We start from the raw sequence: 23732 nt of genomic DNA, 5'->3' as shown, positions 1-23732 counted from the left end.
ATTCTTTGAGGAGATTTTTTTTTCATAGGTTTGCTACAATTCTGTGTGTTTTACTGAATATATTTACAAAACAAACTAAAATGCTATGAATGTAGCTATATACTTTGTGTTAGAATTTGATGATCGAATTTATTGTCTTTTACATCATAAGAGTGCGCCTGAAGTTGTTAAATATATTTATGGGACGGCAAATTTAAGTATCTATTTTTTAATTGTATGAGACTAAGTTTAATAAATAGGAAGTGAATGTGAACTTACGTCAAGTTAACTAATCAAAATATCTGTTCTAATCTTACTCTCTAAACTTCCAATCTAATTTTTGACAAGTTAAACTAAATGTTTTGGAAATTTCAAATAGTTCAATTCCTCCAAGACTTGTATAAACTAAGTGGCTTTAAGGTTTATTTACAACTAATTCCTAACAAGATCTTTAAAATGTTCTGTCTGATTGGAATGTCTTATTGTTGTTAGCAGTTCAGGGTCTAGAGTAAAGTCTCACAGAGTAGAAACAATTGTAAAACAAAGCCATCCAACTTTGTCCACAACTGAAGTAAAAACCACAGATTAAAAGGTGCCGTTCCACCAGCCAATCAGAAGCTGCATTTTGTGAAATGGAAAAGGTTTCACATCAGTGCATCCGCCAACAAAAGCTTGAAACTGCCCTTCGGCTCTAGATCAACATCAAGCATGAAGCAGCTTCACAATGCTGTGGTGGTTTGCATTGGTAATTTGAACTCTTTGTTTATTATAGGATGGTAGTTGATGGGAAATATTTACTAATGTTTCATATATTTTAAGCTTGAATGTTGTTCTGTTAGAATTTATCTGAAGAAGTTTTTATTATTGTTTTTTTGTTTCAGGAGTTGTTTTATGGAGTCATTTGTCTATTTCCACATTAGTAGTGGAGAAAACAGCCAGACCTGGAGAAAACATCCTTCTCTACTGTGACTGCAAGCAGTCATCTGGAGTGTATATTGTTTGGTACAAGAATTCTTCACATGAAGAGACACCAACTCTTGTTCTAAATGTAAAGACTGATTTTGGAACAGAAAAGATATTTCCTCGTTTCAAATTTCTGAAGAACTTTACATTTGATTCCTATGACCTGCTGATTGTGCACGCCAGCAATTCTGATGAAGGGCTCTATTACTGTGGAACTGAAGAGACAAAGGTGGAGAAAGTCAAAAATAAAAATATGTTGCAGAAGACAATCCACCAATACGGCAACATCATCACAAAGATCACACTTGGTAAGTATTTTCTTTCTTATAATACTGACTATAAAACTGATTATGAAAGTCTAATTATTATAAAATGTGTAACTGCAGAAGTGTAAAACAAACTAATTCAAATACTGCACCATTACATATCACTCACATTCAGTAGGGAGGATAGGCTGACAAAAACACTATGATTGTAATAGTTCGAAATAATATTAATATTAAAATTAATAATACACTATTACCTTTTCAATTAAATGTTTCTGATCATATTTGTTTAATTTTATCGAAGACCAGGTAGGTGACTCATTACATTGTGAGAGAATATTGTGTAATGCTTAAAGCAAACCAAAGAAAACCTTTAAGTATCTATTGGATTTGTGACTCTTATGCTTCATTGTTTGCCCACAAATAAAAATCAAGGCATTTTATGTCTTTATCAAATACAAAAAGAGATTTGGAGATGTGGAAAATTAGGTTCATCTGTTGTGGAAATGGTTACATCATTAATATTGAAGTTGTTAATGTTTTAGATTAATGTATGTCTAGCATTGGCTTTACATGATTTTCTGATTGACTATTGAAATATATCAACATATACAGTATATACAGTATATACAGTATAATGTACTCAATACAGACCAAACGTTTAGACACACTTTCTCATTGAATTCAATGAGAAGGTCTGTCCAAACTTTTGGTCTGTACTGTACGTATATATACAGTACAGACCAAAGGTTTGGACACACCTTTTAATTCAATGAGTTTCCTTTATTTTCATGACTATTGACATTGTAGATTCACACTGAAGGCATCAAAACTATGAATAACACATGTGGAAATATGCACTAAACAAAAAAGTGTAAAACAACTGAAAATACCTCTTATATTCTAGTTTCTTCAAAGTAGCAACCTTTAGCTGTGATTACTGCTTTGCACACACTCTGCATTTTCTTGATGAGCTTCAAGAGGTAGTCACCTGAAATGGTTTTCACTTCATAGGTGTGCCCTGTCAGGTTAATAAGTTGGATTTCTTGCCTTATAAATAGTCATGAAAATAAAGAAAACATATTGAATTAGAAGGTGTGTCCAAACTTTCGGTCTGTACTCTCTCTCTCTCTCTCTCTCTCTCTCTCTCTCTCTCTCTATATATATATATATATATATATATATATATATATATATATATATATATATATATATATATATATATATATATGAAAGTCAAAGATTAATATATATATATATATATATATATATATATATAGAGAGAGAGAGAGAGAGAGAGAGATAGATAGATATAGTATATTACTAAATTAAATCTAAAAATCACAAAAAAATAATGGCATTTAAATTCATAAACATTGCTTGCTGCTTTGTGTTTGATACAGATTCCAGTGTTGCTCCTTCAAATACAACCATATCTTATGAGCAGTGTGGTTTGTGCTGGAAGCTGCTCTTTGCTCTGTGTCCTGGTGTTTTTATTTTTTCCGCCTTCTTGACCTTGACTTTTGGTTTTCTCCTTCGCTGGAAAACAGGTACTGGTAAAGGAATCCTTCCAAATTTACATTTAGAACGCAGTATTTTGATTCTTAACTCGCACCATTCCTGTTTTCATTGCTGCTGCAGAAATGCCTCGTGATAAGGAGGAGAAATGTGACTCCATGAAACTACCAGAAAAAACAGAGGTAATTAAATAACTTAAATAATTCAAACAACTATACAGGTAAAAGCCAGTAAATTAGAATATTTTGAAAAACTTGATTTATTTCAGTAATTGCATTCAAAAGGTGTAACTTGTACATCATATTTATTCATTGCACACAGACTGATGCATTCAAATGTTTATTTCATTTAATTTTGATGATTTGAAGTGGCAACAAATGAAAATCCAAAATTCCGTGTGTCACAAAATTAGAATATTGTGTAAGGGTTAAATTTTGAAGACACCTGGTGCCACAAACTAATCAGCTGATTAACTCAAAACACCTGCAAAGGGCTTTAAACGGTCTCTCAGTCCAGTTCTGAAGCCTACACAAACATGGGGAAGACTTCAGATTTGACAGCTGTCCAAAAGGTGACCATCAACACATTGCACAAGGAGGGAAAGACACAAAAGGTTATTGCTGAAGAGGCTGGCTGTTCTCAGAGCTCTGTGTCCAAACACATTAATAGAGAGGCAAAGGGAAGGAAAAACTGTGGTCAGAAAAAGTGTACAAGCGATAGGGATCACCGCGCCCTAGTCAAGATTGTGAAAAAAAAAAACCATTCAAATATGTGGGGGAGATTCACAAGGAGTGGACAGCTGCTGGAGTCAGTGCTTCAAGATCCACCAACAAGAGACGCTTGAAAGACATGGGTTTCAACTGCCGCATACCTCGTGTCAAGCCACTGTTGACCAAGAAACAGCGCGAAAAGCGTCTTACCTGGGCTAAGGAAAAAAAGAGCTGGACTGCTGCTGAGTGGTCCAAAGTCATGTTTTCTGACGAAAGCAAATTTTGCATTTCCTTTGGAAATCGAGGTCCCAGAGTCTGGAGGAAGACAGGAGAGGCACAGGATCCACGTTGCCTGAAGTCTAGTGTAAAGTTTCCACCATCAGTGATGGTTTGGGGTGCCATGTTATCTGCTGGTGTCGGTCCACTCTGTTTCCTGAGATCCAGGGTCAACGCAGCCGTCTACCAGCAGGTTTTAGAGCACTTCATGCTTCCTGCTGCTGACCTGCTCTATGGAGATTGAGATTTCAGGTTCCAACAGGACTTGGCGCCTGCACACAGCGCAAACTCTACCCGTGCCTGGTTTACGAACCATGGTATTTCTGTTCTAAATTGGCCAGCCAACTCTCCTGACCTTAGCCCCATAGAAAATCTGTGGGGTATTGTGAAAAGGAAGATGCAGAATGCCAGACCCAAAAACGCAGAAGAGTTGAAGGCCACTATCAGAGCAACCTGGGCTCTCATAACACCTGAGCAGTGCCAGAAACTCATCGACTCCATGCCACGCCGCATTAATGCAGTAATTGAGGCAAACGGAGCTCCAACCAAGTATTGAGTATTGTACATGCTCATATTTTTCATTTTCATACTTTTCAGTTGGCCAACATTTCTAAAAAATCCCTTTTTTGTATTAGCCTTAAGTAATATTCTAATTTTGTGATACACGGAATTTTGGATTTTCATTTGTTGCCACTTCAAATCATCAAAATTAAATGAAATAAACATTTGAATGCATCAGTCTGTGTGCAATGAATAAATATAATGTACAAGTTACACCTTTTGAATGCAATTACTGTAATAAATCAAGTTTTTCAAAATATTCTAATTTACTGGCTTTTACCTGTACTTCATGGACCTGGTAAAGTGTAGTTAGAGTTTTCTGTGATAGATCACAATTTATTAGTCAACAATGTTGCCATCTTTGCAAATAAAAATGTTTAATTTTAGGGGGACGATGTGTACTTTGCTGCCCTGGAAGTCCATCTGGCATTTCAGAAAAAAAAGAAGAGAATGATCCACACATCAGACTTCTGCATCTTTACTGATGTCATATACAACATGAAAGTCAAAGATTAAAATGTTCTGATCTCAGTGTTTGTTAATTTGGTTATGAATGAATGAATGAATGAATGAATGAATGAATGAATGAATGAATGGCAAACTAATAAAAAAATACTCAGTTATAATTGCTGCCAGCTGCAAATTAAAACATGTTCACAAGTTTGATCATCAAAACAAAATTATTAAAAAATTCAAGCAAACAAAATAAATAGGGCAAAAAATCTTTGTGCATAAGGTTTTCCTTCATAATGCTAAATGTATTTCTGCTGCACTTCCTGTCTTTGTTTTTTGATCTCTCTTCTTAACATGTTTAATGCGCTTTGGACAGTGAAACTGCTGTAACCTGAAAGTGCAGTCTGTCCTCTGCAGAAGTGTGAGGGGCCCTTTGTCATTGTGGATTTCCTGTTTTACTGAGCAGTGACTGCGTTTGAAGGTTAACTTTGCTTTCAATTTTGTCTTATTCCACACATTTAGATAAGCAATGAAGTTGACACATCTATAAACAAACTCAATAAGAAGTTAGTTTGATTTTTAGTTTGAACTTTTGCAAATGACAGATGTACACAAAATGTTCCAGAAACAGCTTTTGAAAAGTAGTAGTAGTAGTTATGACTATTAAGAAATGTATTAGATCAATAAAAAGAAAAATGATATCTAGAGACAGATATTTTCTAAAAGAAAAGGCTTTGGGAATATAAGAACAAAGTACATCAAGGTATTATGAATTTCAAAAGAATCCCTCTTTATTTTGTTTCCAGTTATTGTCATTTCTCAACCATAAAATATATATTTTTGCTGAAATGTCACTGTGTACTAATATATAGTCTGTCTGTTGTGATGCATGTATTCATACAGATGTATTCATACAGATTAAATTGTTTTATAGTACACTATATCTTCTTAGTACTTTTGAAAAATATAAATGAAATAAAATCGGAGAAGTAGGAAGTGCATTTGTATTCACCTCCAAGTCTAGAGGTGAGTATTTACCATTTAAACCCATGCAAATGCTTTCATGCACTATATACTTTATGTTGATGCATCACATAAAAGCCTCCCAAAATGCATTAAATGATTACACTAGAGAAGATCTTCACCAGTCACCAGGTTAAGTGGTTGTCCTAAACCAGAGAAAGTAGCAAATTGGACGTTTGTAGAGCCCCACTGCTATGCATACTTAATATATGAAAAACAAACATAAAAGCTGTAAAAGATAGTCCTTATTCTTTATAACTTTGGTTGATAAAATCCAAGGATAATCACACTGATGAGCATTTGTTCTTTGTTCTGCAGATTTCATCATATTGACAAGATAAACTTGCAGTTTACCTGCAGGCAAACTGTGCAATTATTGCACAGTTTGCAATAATTGTAATTCTGTTCTATGTAGTTGTACTTTTACAGTGTATTTTTGATTATGAGAGGAGATGTGTAGCTCTGTGCAGGAGGGCAAATATTCTTTATGCAAATGGAAAAATATATATTCTTTTTCACTGAAAAAATAAAGGTTTTTTGATTAACTTCTATATACATCACAGAGGAGATAGGTTAAAAATATTAGTACTCTTATATACCATGAAATGGTTAACTTTTTCTGTAGTTGCCTAACAATAGTCATTCTTTGAGTGAAAGAGAGGAAATGAAACTGACTGGGTCATGGCTTTATAGCTGTGGAACCATCTGCTTTCACATTTGTGATTAGCTGTACCGACTGTTCCTTTATAACATAGATAAAGAACATACCTGTTTAGTCAGACATTATTTTAGAATTAAGTCTGGCATTGTCAAGTGAATAATCTTACTGTTTTTATTTTGGAATTTTTGTCTTATGTATGTCCATTTTATTTTACTTTGTATTCTGACTGATTAAAGAGCTGATAAACCATCTGCTTTCATACTTGTGTTATGTGTCCAGTGTTTAAAATTTTATTTTACTTTACTTTGTATTCTGACCGATAGAAGAACTATTTAAATAAGCCACTATTTTCTTTTCACATTCATTAAAACATTTATCTGACAATTTTAATTTCTTTGATGTTTTTTCCTGAGATGAGTAACTATTATATAGCCTGTGTTGTACACAGTAACCCAGAGGACTGTACACAGTTTTGCAAGAGTAAACATACCTCTTTTAAACATTTTGTGAAGTAAAAATTACAAAGTTTTCCAGATAAAAAAAACCCAGTCCAAATCCGAAAAGTATGGCGAGCATTTGTTTACACTCCCTTATTTTAGTTTTCATAAATTAAATCTTGAGAAAACAGAGGAAGGAGAAGTTTAAATATGAGATAGATTATGAAACAATGTCCCAAGTTTTGAATGTCTCTCCACCCTATTCAATTCACCATCCCAAAATGGAGAGACTCAACCAAAAACATATCAAGACGTGGCTGTATAACTACACTTTTAGATTGGTGAATCTGTTGATAGGACATTAAAACCATGTAGAACAAGCTCCTCTAGCTACGTGTGACAAAATATGAACTGGCCTACATGGAAAAAGCTATGAGTGGCAAAACAAATTCAATAAATTATATTGAAAACAAGATCCTGACCATGACCGATGGTGGTGGCAACATTATTCTGTGAGAATGCTTTTCTTTATCAGGAACAGGAAAGCTGTCAGAGTTCATGAGAGGATCCTGTATGAGGTTGCAAAAAGACTTTAGACCTGGGGAGGTTGGACACCCCAGCAGTACAAAAACCCTGAACATTCATCCAGATGTGTTGAAGAAGGAGTTGCAAGACACAAACCCTCAAGTATTTGGAATTCAACACATATGACATAACTGATCGTTACGTATAAAGAAACAATTTTAATCTAGATACAAATTAAAAAGTGCTGAATCCAAGTCGGGTTTTATTGTTAAGGACACAGTTCTATCTTGATAAACACAATAAATGCAGACTGTGAAATATTCTAACGCAAAGAATAATTTTCGGTTCCCAAACACATCCATGACTGTACAGATCTGTCCAAGTTCAAATCATATCTAAAAACATGCCATTGTATATCAACTTTTAATGTATTACAATGGTCCTGTTTTTGTAGATTTTTTAACATGCTCTATATTTAAGTGTTTGATGTACTTAGTGTTCTGTTTGTACATTAACTTGCTTCCTGTAGAATGTCTCTGAGTGCTTGGAAAAGTGCTATACAATTAAAATGTATTATTATATAAGTATTTTAAGATGATCTTCACAACTACACATAATATGTACAATTTTAACCATATTCAGTAAAGCAGTATGTATGTTTGGATTTCAGGAGACCAACTAAAATTAAACCTCTCAATTCTTTGTTTTCTTTTTTGATTGTTTTCCTTTTTTATGATTGTCTCACAAAGCAGAAACTGAAAACCAGTCACTCTTCACTTTATACACGACTATCAACATACAGACCACACAATGTTCCATTCAACTAGCCAATCAGCAACAACAACTCCTTTAATGGAAAAAGTTTCACTACAACATAACTATATCCGCAAATAGAGGCTGTGAAACTGCCCTCTAGCTCCAGGTCAACATCAACCATGAACCAGCTACATGTCGCTCTGGTGGTTTGCTTCGGTAATTTCAAATTGACTGAATAGCAGTTTATGAGAAATGTTTAAAAAGTATTTCATATATTTTTAATTTATACAGGATGTTTGACTGTTGTTCTGCTGAAATTTAACTGAAGAAAATCTTATTACTGTATTTCTGTTCCAGGAGTTGCTTTATGGAGTCGTTTTTCCATTTCTACATCAGTGGTGCAGTTGACTGCCAGACCTGGAGAAAACATTCTTCTCTACTGTGACTGCAAGCAGTCATCTGGAGTGTATATTGTTTGGTACAAGAATTCTTCACATGAAGACAAACCAACTCTTGTTCTAAATGTAAAGACTGATTTTGGAACAGAAAAGATATTTCCTCGTTTCAAATTTCTGAAGAACTTTACATTTGATTCCTATGACCTGCTGATTGTGCACGCCAGCAATTCTGATGAAGGGCTCTATTACTGTGGAACTAAAGAGACAAAGGTGGAGAAAGACAAAAATAAAAATATGTTGCAGAAGACAATCCACCAATATGGCAACATCATCACAAAGATCACACTTGGTAAGTATTTTCTTCTAATTACATGAAAATTCTAAAAGTGATCATGGGAATCTAATTACCTGACAAAATACGGACATAAATATAGAGGAGGAAAAACAAAAGTATTGAGTCTAAACAAATTTACAAACATCAAAAACACAAGAATCACACTTAGAGGTTTTAGCAAAATATGATTATCTTGTTGATGAAAATCAATTTTGCTGAGTTATTCTTTAAATGCTTTGATATCTTATCAAAAAGCTTGACAATGTGAAACATCATGTTATTTATTATGTAAATGCTGAAACAAAACTGAAAAGTTTTGAGTGATTGTCATTCTACAATTTTTACATATGTTTATTTCTTCAAAAGAGTTTTGACACTGAGATAATAGAGACCCTGGGGAAACAGTTATATTAATGAATATCCCCAAAGTAGTGTAACTTCATTCATAGTTCACAATAAAATAAAATATTATTTTTGGAATTCTTAAAATTTACTCACAACCTCTCTACTTTAATGTCTCCATAAAGCAGCTTCATTCTTAGTAGCTAATGATTACTCAAAAAATTATAGAAAAAGCAAATAAAGACATTTTTCTTATTAAATCATACTCCAGCTCAGGTTTTATATCCAGTCATATTCAATAGGCTAGAATATGCATTCCAGCGAGGCTCTTTTGTCGAATCAAAAGTGCCCTTTAAAATCAGCAACCTTTCAGTAGGTATTAAATTTACATTTCATTGAGGCCACATTTCGCAATTACAAATATTTTTTCAACGGCCTGATAAATAAACAAATGTGGTATAAATGTGGTTCTTTATGACAAAAATTCATTAGAATTAATAGAAATAATGGCTTGTAAGCATCAGTCTGTGCAAAAAGTAATCTATATAATGTGCTTCACTTTGTATGGAATTGAGATCCGGAAATTAACTTTTTCAGGAATATTCTAAAGGAGGTCACCTTTCCACCTCGTTAATCTTTAGATTTAATTTTCAACTCTGTGGAGATTCAAGTTCCTGCCTTGAATCTAAAAGATTCAAATCTCTTCCCTGACTGCACTCCAAAACAAAAATATTACTGCCTGATATGTTGTTGAAATGAAACATTTACACATTAATTGAGTCTTTGAAAAATGTTTGTTCTCAATACAGATCAAACTGTTTGTCATTCAAATATCACCCAGACTGCAGAGGACTGTGCTGCATGCTGGAAGATGCTCTTTTCCCTCTGTCCAGCTCTTGCTCTTCTTTTTGTCCTCATTTCCTCAGCTACAGTTTATCTGATTTACCAGAAAGCAGGTACTTGTGAATTTTGTCCTTTTTTATTTATAGCTGTCATAATGACTCTTTGATCCTGAGAATTAATCTTAGCATTTTGCATTCCTTCCTAAAGCTAAAAAAGCTCAAGAAAACAATAGGAGACTTGAAATGAGAAGACAAACCAGGGAAACACAGGTAAAAAACTACTTACATGTAATCTGATTATGGCAAATCATGTCATTTTTAACTGACACATTACTAGGACAGGTTTATGCTTCTATCTAAAATATCAGGCCCCAACATTTGTTAAAATTTTTAAAAAATATCTTGAATTTTAGGATGAAAATGTTTGCTACGCAGCTCTCGAAATCCATCGACCATCGCAGAGACCAAAGAGGAAGAGGAAAACCCAGCCTTCAGACTTCAGCACATATTCTGACCTCAAAACATCTGTGGTGTAGGAGATTGACACTGAACTCTGAAGTTTTAGTCCTGAACAATAAGTACCAGTTGTGCTCTTTCTCCCATTCCCTAAGAATTTAATGGCAGATTTAAAAAAAATAAATTATGTATTTCAGAAAACTTATTTTTGTTTTTTAACAATAAAACCATTGTACATCATCCCAGACCTAATTCCAAAACATGTTTAAAGGCGTATATGTCCTACATTCATTCTGGGTTTTTTTTTTTTAACATTTCTTCTATGTAGCATATACATTGACAAAACAAAGTAATTTTTCTCTGCCTCTTTTCCAGTACAACCCAATTGTCATATTTTGTCATTTAGAATTTTTCTCTGTGGACCCCAATTTTTATTCTTAAAAGTGACTATTGGTTAAAATTGCTAAAATTAAAATTAAATTTGACGTTTAATATGACCTTGTAAAACCTGCTTTCTATTTTACAAAAAAATCACTATTAGGGGTCCCTGTCGGCCTTGAGACCTTAAGCAGCAGGTTAGTTTGTTTGTCTTGGAGCTCTTTAGGTTGCCTTTGTACTAAGAAAGCTTTTACCATGAAATAATACTGAACGTGTAAGAACTTCAGGAATTTATAAGTTGAAGGTCAAGTTTTAGAATTATATACATGCAAAATACATTTTAAAAGCAGAATATGAATTCACATGACAGTTTAAGACTAAATAGAAAAAGAAAACCTATGGAACACCAAAAGTGACAAAATTCCAAAATCAAACAAACAACACCAGATTCTAACAAAGGGAATAAAATAATAATAATTAAAAAAGTAATTCACCAGCTAGGTTCTTCCAATTTAATTCTTATGCAAATGACGAAAACTAAATAATAAAGGGCAAGAGTTAATGCATTTTTAATATCAGCTTGTTTTAACAAATTGAAGGCCAAAAATAGGCTATTTTGGATGGTCATATGAAGAGCACATTAACATAGTTTCCACCATAATGATAAAAACAAATTTTCTTGAGAAGTGGATTAAGTAAAACTTTAGTTCTTGAAGTCAATAGACCAAAATTAAAAGCAAAGTGTGTCAAAGAGCAATAAAGAAATTATCTTCAAGCCTGCCATCTCTATACATTACAAACCAATTAATCTAGCCACAGCCTGGGTTGTAGGAATTCCATTCCAAATGGTTTCCTATGATGTATCCTTTCCTGCTATGTTTTCTGTGAAGGCTCTCAGCAAGGTTACAGAGTGTTTGTTGGTATTTTTAATTCTTCTAAAAAAACATTATACCTGTTTCTGCATTTTATAAGTACTACTTAAAAATAAACATCTTTTCATATTGTTCAGTCCTTTCATGATTTTGCGACTGACTGTAATTTTTAAAAAATCTTTTTGCAATTAAAATCACTAGTTTTGTGGAACCAACTTAGAAATAGTTTCAAGGAATTTTGCAATATTTGTTTTTGTGTATGACGTTAGTTGTGAATTTGTCAATCGTCATATGATGACGGAAGAATAACTTGATGTTAAATTAGGCTGAGGCAGCGGTGTAGTAAAAACACAAAATTCTGCCATGTACAGGTGGGAGTTAGTGGTCAGTTAAAACCAATGTTTTTGACCATTGTTGTGGAAAATTTCCAATAAACTTACAGTTACACATTAGCGGGGGGAAAATGTGGGAATCTGTTGATTTTACGTAAATTTCCACAATAACAGAAAACTGGGTGGACTGTTGGATGTAATTTGGTGTCTGGAGTCTTGAGGACCACACAAAAAAGCCATGGAAGACCAGATTTGGCCCCTGGGCCTCTAGTTTGACACAAGTGCTCTATTGGTTCAAAATGTTCCCACATGAGTTGCTTGTTTTCTCACAAACTGAAAATGCACCTTTATATCACACACAAACTAACAAATCACCAGCACTTAGGATCTGCATGTGAGCTGATCATTGCAGTCTGTATATGTTGAAATTACTCATTACTCAAATCTCATTATGAAGCAGACAGGCTTCAAACACCATCAATGACTCATCAGGAACAATACAAGCCTTCCTAGATTTCTTGAGACAAACTTTGAAGCCACAGTGTTTTATTGTTGAGTTATAGTAAGGAGTCAACTCAAAAGGAGGGTTTCTAAACCTACCCAAAACATTCTGATAGAGTAAAAACATTTTTTTATTTACTTAGACTTAGACTTAGACTGACTTTATTGTCATTTTACATGCACAGGGTGTATACAGAACGAAATTTCGTTGCATACGGCTCAGGACAATGTTTTGAGGTTCCAATGTTGTGAGGTTACTCCAGAATAAAATAAAATACAGTATAAAATATGAATATAAATATGAATATAAAATATAAAGTGCAGGACTGACAGTAAAATGGAGTTACTTAGCTCTGTACATGTGCAAGGTATGAAGTGGAGACCAGAATTTTGAGTGCAGTCCAGTTAAGAGTTCAGCAGTCTTATGGCAAGTGGGAAAAAGCTGTTTCGGAACCTGGTGGACCTGCACCGGATGCTGCGGAACCTCTTTCCAGAGGGCAGCAGGGAGAACAGTCCATGGTGGGGGTGTGAGGGGTCACTGATGATGTTTCGGCCTCGGGACACGCAGCGCTGGGATGAAATGTCCTGAATGGAGGGAAGGGGGGCCCCGATAATCCTCTCTGCTGTCCGCACCACTCTCCTCACGTTCTTCCAGTCGGAGGCGCTGCAGCTTCCACACCACACAGAGAGGCAGCTGGTCAGAATGCTCTCTATGGTGCTTCTGTAGAATGTCTTGAGGATGGGCGGGGGCAGGTGTGCTCTTCTCATCCTCCGCAGGAAATACAAGCGTTTCTGTGCCCTCTTGACCAGAGACGTGGTGTTCCCAGTCCAGGTCAGGTCGTTTGTGATGTGCACCCCCAGGAATTTGGTGCTGCTGACCACCTCCACAGCCGAGCTGTTGATGAGCAGTGGAGCGTGGCTGGGCCGGTTCTTCCTGAAGTCGACGATCATCTCCTTCGTCTTGTCAACGTAGTCCAGGTCGTTGTCGTCTCTGATGAGGCCCACCACCGTTGTGTCGTCCGCGAACTTCACGATGTGGTTGGTGGCGAACCTGCGGACGCAGTCGTGTGACATCAGAGTGAACAGCAGAGGGCTCAGGACGCAGCCCTGAGGGGAACCTGTGCTGAGGGTGATGACATCGGAGGTGTGTTGTCCGATCCGGACTGACTGAGGTCTGTCGGTGAGGAAGTCTAGCAGCCAGTTGCACAGGGGGGTGCTGAAGCCCAGGTGTCCCAGTTTTTCTGCCAGATGCTGTGGGATGATTGTGTTGAACGCTGAGCTGAAGTCCAGGAACAACATCCGCACATGAGTGTTCTTCTCCCCCAGGTGAGCCAGGCTCAGGTGTAGGGCAGAGGAGATAGCGTCCTCAGTGAAGCGGTTTCGGCGGTAGGCAAACTGGAACGGGTCGAATGTGGGGGGGGAGTCTGGAGACGATGTGTTCTTTTACCAGCCTTTCAAAGCACTTCATCATGATGGGAGTCAGTGCCACAGGCCGGTAATCGTTGAAAGAGGTGACTTGAGGTTTCTTTGGCACCGGAATGATGGAGGCAGTTTTGAGACAGGCTGGCACTGTGGCTTGGTCCAGTGAGGTGTTAAAAATGTCTGTTAGGACACCAGCCAGCTGACCTGCGCATTCCCTGAACACTCGCCCAGGTATGTTGTCGGGGTCTGGGGCCTTTCGTGGGTTGACTCTTTTCAGAGTCTTCAACACATCGGCTGTGTCCAGGCAGAGTGCCTCCTCTTCCTGGTGGGGAACAGTTTTCTTTGCCGGAGTACTGTTCAGTGCCTCGAACCTCCCAAAGAAGTTATTGAGTCCATTTAGAAAGTCAGCATCAATTTCACCCACTGGGGGGGAGGATGGATTGTAATCTGTGATCGCCTTTATGCCTTGCCACATACTCCTGGTGTTGCTGGTGTCGTGGAAGAACTCCTGTATTTTCCGACTGTGGGTTCGCTTTGCTAACCTGATAGCACGGTTCAAGTTGGCTCTCGCTGTCCTCAGTGCCTCCTTGTCGCCAGACTTGAAGGCTGAGTTCCGTGCTTTTAGCATTTCCCGTACCTCCTTAGTCATCCAGGGTTTTTGGTTGGCCTGGGTGATAATGTTCTTAGTGATGCTGACGTCCTCTGTGCACTTGTTGAAGTAGGCTGACACAGTCATGGCGTACTCATCGACGTTGATCTGGTCGTTGTAAGTGGCTGCTGCCTTGAACATCTCCCAGTCAGAGCACTCAAAACAGTCCTGACTTGCATTTGCATTATAAATTTTAAAATTTATCAAATTTATAATGGCTGGGACTTTTATTGTTTTGTTTTGTTTTATTTTATTTTTTTTACATTCAGTTATAAAGTGCTGACATTTATCTGAAGAAGAAAATTGGACATCTTAATAAGTTGCTTATCTAAAGAAGCTGTAAATAATTTACATGCTTTTATGAGACAACACTGAGCGGACAGTATGGCCAATTCAAACCCCCGAACTCTTTTTGTGTGGTGAATGTTACAGGAAATGCAGACTGACAAACAGCTCCTTCATATCTCTGCAGAAGTATACATGCAAAGAGATTGGACATGCAGATAAATTCAGTTTTACAGTCCATTATTTTACACAGCTGCCTTTCCATTCTGTGTCAAAGTGTCTGCATTTATTTTTTTCTCCAAAATTAGATATTGTTTTTAATAATCACCAATCTTCTGTCACTGTATGACCTATTGGTTTAGCACTTCTGCACTTAAAATATAGGGGTTTTTTATACAAAGGTAACTCAGAAATGAAGGCATGAAGTAAACTGCATTGAAGCCTGATTTTGGGTCAGACAAACTATTTATTTACTTTTTTACCCTTTTTACATCTGCAGCTTTACGTAAAGCAAATATATTGATTTTCTGACAAGGTGGTCAAGTAAAGGTTATATAGTTTCCATTGAAACATTAAAGAAAACAAAGCTGCCAGTAAAACTAACCACCATCCACAACCTTTTTGTTGTGTAAAATACACCGGAAACCCTCACTGACAAACAGCCCCCTGTTAATCTGCAGAGGATGACGTGTAGACAGATTAAGCCTGCAGATTAGTCAAAATGGACTGTTTACAGCTACGAGAAAGTGAAACAGTTATGCTGTCAAAACTCAGGCCTTGTAAGTGTCAAGTCTGTTTCTCCTTGAGAGAACTTTACATGTGACAAAATTACTGAGACTTAGCACCTACAATAAGCATAACATTCCATGATATTTCATGGAAATATATATATGGCCTTTTTATATATATATATAGATATATATACATATATCTATATATATGTATATATACATATATACATATATGTATATATATCTATATATATATATATATATAGATATATATACATATATCTATATATATAAAGGGCAGGATTTCCTGTTTTGACTCCTAGTTACTGTACTGCTGTAACTCAAACTTCTGTAGTCATACACTGGAACAGCCAGTAGGTGTCATCAGTGCCTTGTAAATGGGCTTGGTTGTGCAAATTATTGACTTGCCAGAATTTTACAGGAAAGGGTGTCTGCATGAATATTATTTTAATGTTGATTTTATGCAGAAGTGTGTACCAAGATGTGGTGGATTTCTTTGTGGGACTGTGTAGAAATAACTCAATAATCTTGAGAGAAAGAGGGTGATCAATGTAGATTTCATGTGAAATGGGAATATGCAAAATGCTATTTCTATTGTGGTTGAAAAAGTAGAGGGGGTGAAAAGTAAATATCACAATGTTCACCTAAACTACAGACCAGACTGGAGACGCAACAGTGAAGCTGTCAACAAGAAAAAACGGAGTAGAATTCTTCTTAAGGAAGCTCAAGTTTGTACCAAGATATGTTTGGTGATATGTTTGCACCAAGATGCAAAATATCAGAGCCAATATCAAATGAGTGTGCAATGATAAACGCTTCATAAAATAAGAGAATAATTGACAACAACAAAGTTTCTTCAGTCAGAGGCGTATTGGCATTTGCTGTGTTACAGGCAGGTACAGATGAATCTTCCTGTCAACAGCCGACATCATATCTAAAGAAGCATTTGAAGAGTTACTACAACGTTTATGTCCTTGCCTCGCAAAGCACTGTGACTTTTAGCAGTAACTCAGCTATACAGGTAGCTAAACACTTTCCCATCCGTCCACCAAGACGCACTCCATGTGGTTCTTTAGCAGGGTTTAATGAGGATCGTGTAAAACTGTAACACACAAAGGTACAGAAAATGAATGCCAGCTAGGCTAACATATTGGGCTGACATAAGTAAATGTCTATCTTCACATAAACATGTCAACGGGTTACAAATTATGATTTATATGACAAGCAAATTAGAACAGTACTTACAGACGATGCTGTTTTCCCTTTTTCGCATTTAGATTAACGAAAACACAACAAAAAGGGCTTCTTTCGGAGCACATGGATCAACAGGCCTTCTTCTTCTTCTTTTTGATTTATTTTAATGGCGGTTGGCAAGCAACTTAATGGCGTGCATTACCGCCACCTACTGGTATGGAGATCAACAGACCTTCCTTTCTGATAAACAAGTTGTAGTAATAAAAGTGACCACAAGACGGCGTCAGTGAACCAGCAATAGACAAAATTATAACATTTGCCACTAGGTGGCCTCAGCAGATGAACTTAACATTGAATAACATTAAATTAAACAGGTTTCACTACAGTTTATGTTTCTCTTTGGGTCAAATAGTTTCATTAAAGTGAATTTAGTTTAATCTTAAGCAGCCAATCAACAAATTCTATAGACTTGTTACTTAAAGTATGGGTCAAAACTTTAACCATCTCTCAGCTTTGCATCATAGTCAAACTTTGATGGATAGCAGAAGATTCTAGTTGTGTTAATATTTCTTTTACTTCTAAACAACATTTCCCAAAATCAGTTTGAGTACGATTTCCTTTTAGCACTTTTGTACATATTGCTTATTTTCCATTTAAAATCTTTTAATCTTGTTTGAAGACTTGATTCCCTAAATTCTAGTCCAGACCTTATTTTGTATAATTATTTGCGCAGTGCAGCATCTGTGCTACGGATGAATGCAAGGTCAGGAGAAACCATCAATCTGAATAGTGACTGCATATTTGAACCAGAGTTACTGTTTCCATAACTAGAGAAGTAAAAATACACCAAAAGAAGCCCAGAAGCTTACAGTGTCATGCTATCATCATGGGCTTTCCCAAAAGGTTCTAAGGCATATCTAATATTCTGAGTTTGAATAAGTAAATAATCCCCAAGGATAACTAGTTAAAATACCAGTAAAAACATGTAAAAAGTAAGGATAACTGTATGCTGATTACCTGGTTACCATTTCCCTACTGTACTGCCTTAGCTTGTAAAAGTTAAGCAGTTAGAGTGTGATGTTGAAACCTAGAAATAAGTTGTGATGATTGCCACATCTAAGGAGGAGGATGAGATAAAAAAAAATGAAAAAGAAAATGTAATTGTTTTGAGATTAAGTTGAGATCAAATATTAAACATGATGAGCAAAGGAACATACAAAGGTCAAATCATCAGAAAGGATCTGTGTGAAGATAGAGCCCTGCAGCAACAGTTGTAAATACATGTGAGTTTGCTAGCATGTAAAAGTGAATTCAAAATATTTAGAAGCAGTTTTTTTCAGAGACTGTAAGGCATAAACATGGAACAACTAAAAAAAAGCCAAAAATTATAAATTTCTGGTGACTCTTTAGAAAGTTTTGTACAATTGGACTGTAATGACACAAACTTATACAATGTACTATTATGGCTTATGGAAATCAAGTTTGTGGAGTAAAAGCTGTTCTTTTTTGCATTTGTTTTATATGCTTTTGTTTTTTATCTTATTGTATTTTTTGTTTTGTTTTGTTTTGCTGTTGTTGTTTCAGACCATTGTTGCTGATACAATATGAAATCGGACTCTCTAAGAACTTAATCCAATATTAATTTTATTTTTACTGGTCTTGACTAAACTTTGACCTCATGTTTTCTAATTATTTCATGGTAGAAGTTATGGTTACCAATAATGCAAAACTTGTATTGCAAACAAAATTTTGATTAATCATATTTTGAGTAAACACACTATGTGATGCAAAAGCAATGTACAAGTAATAAGATAAAATGGATTTTAAATCTGTAAATCTTGTATCTTATTTGGTAAGATTTGGATCTTTTGGACATGACAGTATGTACTCACTTGTACATACTTACAAACTGAGTATGTAAGTTTGTATTGAAACTGACAAATGAAAACTTGCCCTGCTCTGAAGCATCAAACTTAAAACTTGTAGTGCGGTTGGTTTGATTTAGACTCTTTACCAAATCTCACCATGTTGCAACAATTCAAAAAGCCTAACTGTATTTTGAACACTGGCGTCTGTAAAACCACAGAATGAAACGTTCCATTCAACCAGCCAATCAACAGCTGCTTCTTCTTCAATGGAAAGATCTATGTCATCTTATCGACCTCTATAAACCTGTAAGCCTTTCTTTGAGCTCAACGTAACTTCCACCATGGATGGACTGCAGACGATTTTGATTTTTTTCTTAGGTAACTTTTTAACATTTGAGTGACATTTATTATCCAAAAATATAAACAATCTTGATGTCATACTATGATGATGACAAGTTACATTAGAATTTATTTTTCTTTCAGGACTAATATTCTGCAGTCATTATTGCATTTCTGAATCAGTGCAGGAGGTGACCTTCAGACCTGGAGAAAACATCACTCTATACTGTGACTGCAAAGTATCAACTGGAGTATTTGTGATCTGGTTCTTCAGGAACTGCTCCCTTAGAGATCAGTCTCATTATGTTTTAACGGCTATGAATCAGTTAAAACCTGGAACAAAATTTCCACGTTTGAAATTTTTTAAAAATGAATCTTCAGAGTCTTATGATCTACTGGTTATAAATGCCACTAATTCAGATGTGGGCTTCTATTACTGTGGAACCGAAGAGACAAAAGTGGAGAAAGACAATGAGAAGAACATCTTCCGTAAAGACATTTTTACGTATGGGAATATCTCTACAAATCTCATCCTCGGTAAGCAGTTTTGAATTTCCTATGTATTGTGTTGTGACTGTGTTTCCTAAGAAAAGCTACACTTAAAAAAGAAGTGTTAACAAAGATTAAATGCTTTCTTGAACAAAACCATAGGTGGAGAGGAGAAAAATTACAATATTCCAAATGTTATTTTGTATTATGCACCGACTTAGGCACACAATTTGTAATTTTAGGGTATATTAACTTTAGAAAGGAGAAATGGGCTCAAACTAAGAAAAAGGATAAAATACTATCGACAGATAAAAATAACTTTTAAAGCTTGGTAAATTTCCTTCAAGCTATAATGAAAAAATACCAAGCTTTTTATGGAATTTGCTACATTGTTTTAGATCCAGAATAGATATTGTTGCCAGAAAAAAAGAAGGAAACTATTCTCCATACATTAAGTTCATTCTCACAACTTTTTATAGTATTGTGCTTTTTCAATATATAAACCAAAACACAAATGTTGGATTGAGTATCTCATAGCAAAATATAACTTCTGAATAGAAATATTATGTACATTTAATTTAAAAAGCCTTTGTGTTTGATCAAGACACCTGTGGAAGCTGTTCTGACTTTAAGAAGACAGTGGATGACTGTGATGACTGCTGGAAGCTGCTCTTCTCTCTGTGCCCGACTATTTTTCTTCTCTCAGTTGTTTTCTCCTCACTTTTAATTTACTTGCTTTGTCAGAAGACAGGTATTACAACAATCCACTCTTTTGCTTATTTAAAGTTAAGCTATTGTGATGAAATATTACTAAGTGGATATATTCCTTCTTTGAGGTAAAGGAGATCAAGACAACAAAAATCAATCTGAACAAAAAAGATACACGGAAGAGACGCAGGTAACGATACAAACCTTTTTTGCCAGTTGGTAAAGCACAGGTATTCTTTGTGGCACAATTATCTGCCCACGTGTTGTAGTTACATTTTTCAATGAAAACCAGCGAGTCTGTTATCCCTTTTTTTATCATTGTCCTTCCACTATATAAAGGTTGTCATAATAGTATGTTTTAGTAATTCTGAATTTCAAATGTTAGGATGAAGACATATGCTATGCTGCCTTGGAAGTCCATCAGCTATCAAAGAGACCAAAGAAGAAGACAGTGAAAGTCAAGTATAGCGCCAATGAAGATTCACATTCTCCTTGCATGTAATCCGACAAAGATCAATGTATTCCCTTTTTTGTATTGTCCTTCAAACCTAAACTTTGACAAAAGTTTTTCATCCTTTTCATAAATGTTTCATGGACATTTTAACATATGGTTGAGGAAAAATTAGGTTGCCTTGTTAAATGCTTATTTTTTTAAATTATTTTCACATGTCTCATAGCAAAATATAACTTCTGAATATAAGTATTATGTACATTTAATTTAAAAAGCCTTTGTGTTTGATCAAGACACTTTCTTTTGTTTCTGTAAAAGAAATTATTTACTTATGTCAAAAACAAACTATGTTTTATAATAGCAAAGAAAAAAAGGTTTTCTAGCTGACAAACATGTTAGGGAACCTTATACTCTCTAGCTAGTGTTACACATTTTACTTGAAATAACTTCAGTTAGAAACTTCCCTGAACAGTCTAGCAGTCTAAAAGAAAGTTTGCCCCAATCCTCATTTGCAGCTTTGATGTTTGAAAAGCTTCTTGCATCTACAACCATGAGGTTTCAGTTCAGATCAAAATCACAAGCTCAACTCATGCCAGGACGTTTCATATTCCGAGTCTTAGATGATTTTACTCATATTTTGTGGGTATTTGTAATGTCAAAAGGTTTTGTTCCATTTCAGCTTTTTAAAACATTTTTTTCACAGATATTCTTACATTTTCTTCAAACCACATAAAATTCATGATTAATTAAAGCATTCCCAAAATCATGACACCTCTTGCTCCGTACTCTTGGTGTATGTCTTTCTTTTTCATTTTTTTGTTTTTGTTTTTGCATTTCATTTATGTCATATGTGTCCTATATGTGTCATATACAAACAATTTCACTTTGGACTAAGCTGTCCAAAACATGGTCTCTCTTTTATGTGTAAGAGTTTCTAAAGAAGGCTACGTTTGAGCAGTCTCTTTGTTTTTCTGTCCACAGTAGCAAGAGTCTGCTATGAATTATGTGTCAACAGCTTAGAGCAGTGGTCCCCAAACTACGGCCCGCGGGCCAGATGCGGCCCGCCTCCACATTTGGTCCGGCCCCCTGAACAATACCAGAGTATTTTCATATATGTGCATTTTTATTTGATAAGTTGGACTTTTGTAATAAAATGTTCCTGAGTAATGAACTTTATTTATTATTAACTATTAGTTAGTAACTATTTTATACATGCATATAATTGACCCTAACCCTTTTTTTTATGTGGAGAACCCAGTGTTATTTGGTTATTATTTATTTCATAAATAGTGTTATTTCCTGACTTTTGTTCTCTGAAGAATCCAGAAAAGGTTATTTGATTGTGCTTTCTGAAAAACAATAAATTTTTATGTTTAGCACTCTTACAATCGTCACACTTTTTCTGTTACAAAATGACCCCGGCCCCCCATCAGAGAAGGGACAAGTTATGTGGCCCTCACAGGAGAAAGTTTGGGGACCCCTGGCTTAGAGTTTCAGGAGACTTCTTTCAGTATCTTGCAGTCTGCATTCAGAGTGAAATTGTGTGGATAGCCATAAAACGTAGCATTTTATTATATGTTATGTTACATTTAATATGCTATCATAAAACTTAATAGTTTGTTTTTAGTGTTAAAGTGATTAAGGGTCCTGCCCTATGGCTGAGAGTGTTTTCTAGCACCGAAAAGGGACGAACCGAAAGGCCTTCCTTGCTTGAATTCTTAATTTCTTCCTAAAGTCTCCCTAAAGTTAAGACAAATATTTAAAATCCAAATTGCGTGTGAAAATTTGATAAAGTTAAATCTTTAATCAGCTAAGTAATGTGTTTAATGTGTTTCACTATGAAACACATTAAACTAATGCTTACATTAGATAGTGTATAGATGTCAGAACAGGGCATAATAACTTTCAGTGGCACAATGTATGGTGTTTATTGTATATTTACTCTCTAAATGGCACAACAGGTTCAGAAAATTAAATAAACAGAATAAAATTTGTCTTTGTGCTTTTAATAGAAAATACACTGTTTGCATTTTTTATTAAAATATGTCAGTTCTTCATTCAGTGAAGAACTAACAGTGTCTAGAGTATGCAGAAATTTTACTCAGTTAAGAGAAGCAATCCTTTTAATTGAGGATGTGAAGACACATGATGCTCAGACAGAGCTTGTGGTTTGTGGCTATATAAACAACTTAATGTAGTACCTAGCGTGACCCAAATATTCAGTTTAACTGCACAGCAGCCAACCAGATAGCCTTTCTGGATGACAATGTGTATTTTAGGTATGTTTTGAAAACAAAAAGAAAACTATGTGAAAATGTTATGAATGCCAATACTTGATGATGAATGCCAGCTGGTGCACATAATACACGCTCTAAGCTGGAAATTACCTCTACCTTATAGCCAGCGCAAAATGTGATGCAATGAAAATGTTGCCAATTGCTTGTCACATGACCATGAGCGCACTGGTTTGCTTTAATCTTGCATCTCCCACCCCTCTCTTCCCATAAACAAGGGCACTTTAGATTTTATCTTCAGCTCACCCATTACTGCTCACACAGTGAAATTTCAGAGATGTCACAAGATAACAAGGAGCCAACTTCAAAGTTAACCTTTACGACATGGCACCACTGAGCTGCAGTCTTCTGTAAGGCTGACTCAAACGCAACAGGTGCAAGATCATTTACCACTCAGGTACAACTTAAAAACTTTTATATTGTGAAAAAGTTCAAGAATTTGTTATTAATTTAAAAAACAAAAATGTATGTATTATGTAGATTCATAACACATAGACCAATATATTCAAAGCCTGTATTTTGGGCAATTTTGATTATTATGGTTGGAAGATTATAAAAACCCAAAATATATTGTATCTGAAAATACGAATATTATATAAGGTCCATAAAAATGCATCTACATTTTGATGCCTCTTTTTGCATGAATTACTGCAACAGTTCAGTGTGGTGTTTAGGCTCTGACATTGCTAAAATGTTGA

General features: G+C 35.4%; 3 protein-coding genes across 15 annotated transcripts in view; all 3 read left to right on the top strand.

The window, feature by feature from the left end:
- LOC111608693 overlaps nt 1–6651 on the top strand; it is a 171846-nt gene extending 165195 nt beyond the window's left edge. For all 12 annotated transcript variants that reach the window (XM_023334486.1, XM_023334483.1, XM_023334489.1 and 9 more), the window contains 4 exons: nt 861–1250; nt 2612–2758; nt 2850–2908; nt 4661–6651. In XM_023334486.1, coding sequence (XP_023190254.1) covers nt 861–1250; nt 2612–2758; nt 2850–2908; nt 4661–4789 — 725 coding nt within the window. In that variant the 3' untranslated portion in view covers nt 4790–6651. The remainder of the gene's footprint in view (nt 1–860; nt 1251–2611; nt 2759–2849; nt 2909–4660) is intronic.
- Nucleotides 6652–8263: 1612 nt separating this feature from the next.
- Nucleotides 8264–11882, top strand: LOC111608694. The gene is made up of 5 exons (XM_023334491.1): nt 8264–8344; nt 8486–8875; nt 10012–10158; nt 10253–10314; nt 10458–11882. The coding sequence occupies exons 1-5, from the start codon at nt 8308–8310 to the stop codon at nt 10578–10580; spliced, it is 759 nt and encodes a 252-aa protein (XP_023190259.1). The 5' UTR covers nt 8264–8307; the 3' UTR covers nt 10581–11882.
- A 4314-nt stretch (nt 11883–16196) lies between these two features.
- On the top strand, nt 16197–21819 carry LOC102236419. 2 transcript variants are annotated; one of them, XM_023333390.1, is made up of 5 exons: nt 16197–19131; nt 19237–19629; nt 20186–20332; nt 20424–20479; nt 20675–21819. In XM_023333390.1, the coding sequence occupies exons 1-5, from the start codon at nt 19095–19097 to the stop codon at nt 20789–20791; spliced, it is 750 nt and encodes a 249-aa protein (XP_023189158.1). In that variant the 5' UTR covers nt 16197–19094; the 3' UTR covers nt 20792–21819. The 2 variants fall into 2 exon arrangements, with proteins under 2 accessions (XP_023189158.1, XP_023189157.1); XM_023333389.1 differs by having other exon boundaries at nt 20418–20479.
- Nucleotides 21820–23732: the final 1913 nt, after the last annotated feature.

Source organism: Xiphophorus maculatus, chromosome 5, assembly GCF_002775205.1.
Source record: "Xiphophorus maculatus strain JP 163 A chromosome 5, X_maculatus-5.0-male, whole genome shotgun sequence".
NCBI lineage: Eukaryota > Metazoa > Chordata > Actinopteri > Cyprinodontiformes > Poeciliidae > Xiphophorus > Xiphophorus maculatus.
Note: the sequence above shows the minus strand (reverse complement) of the source record. Positions and strands in the feature narration are given on the sequence as shown.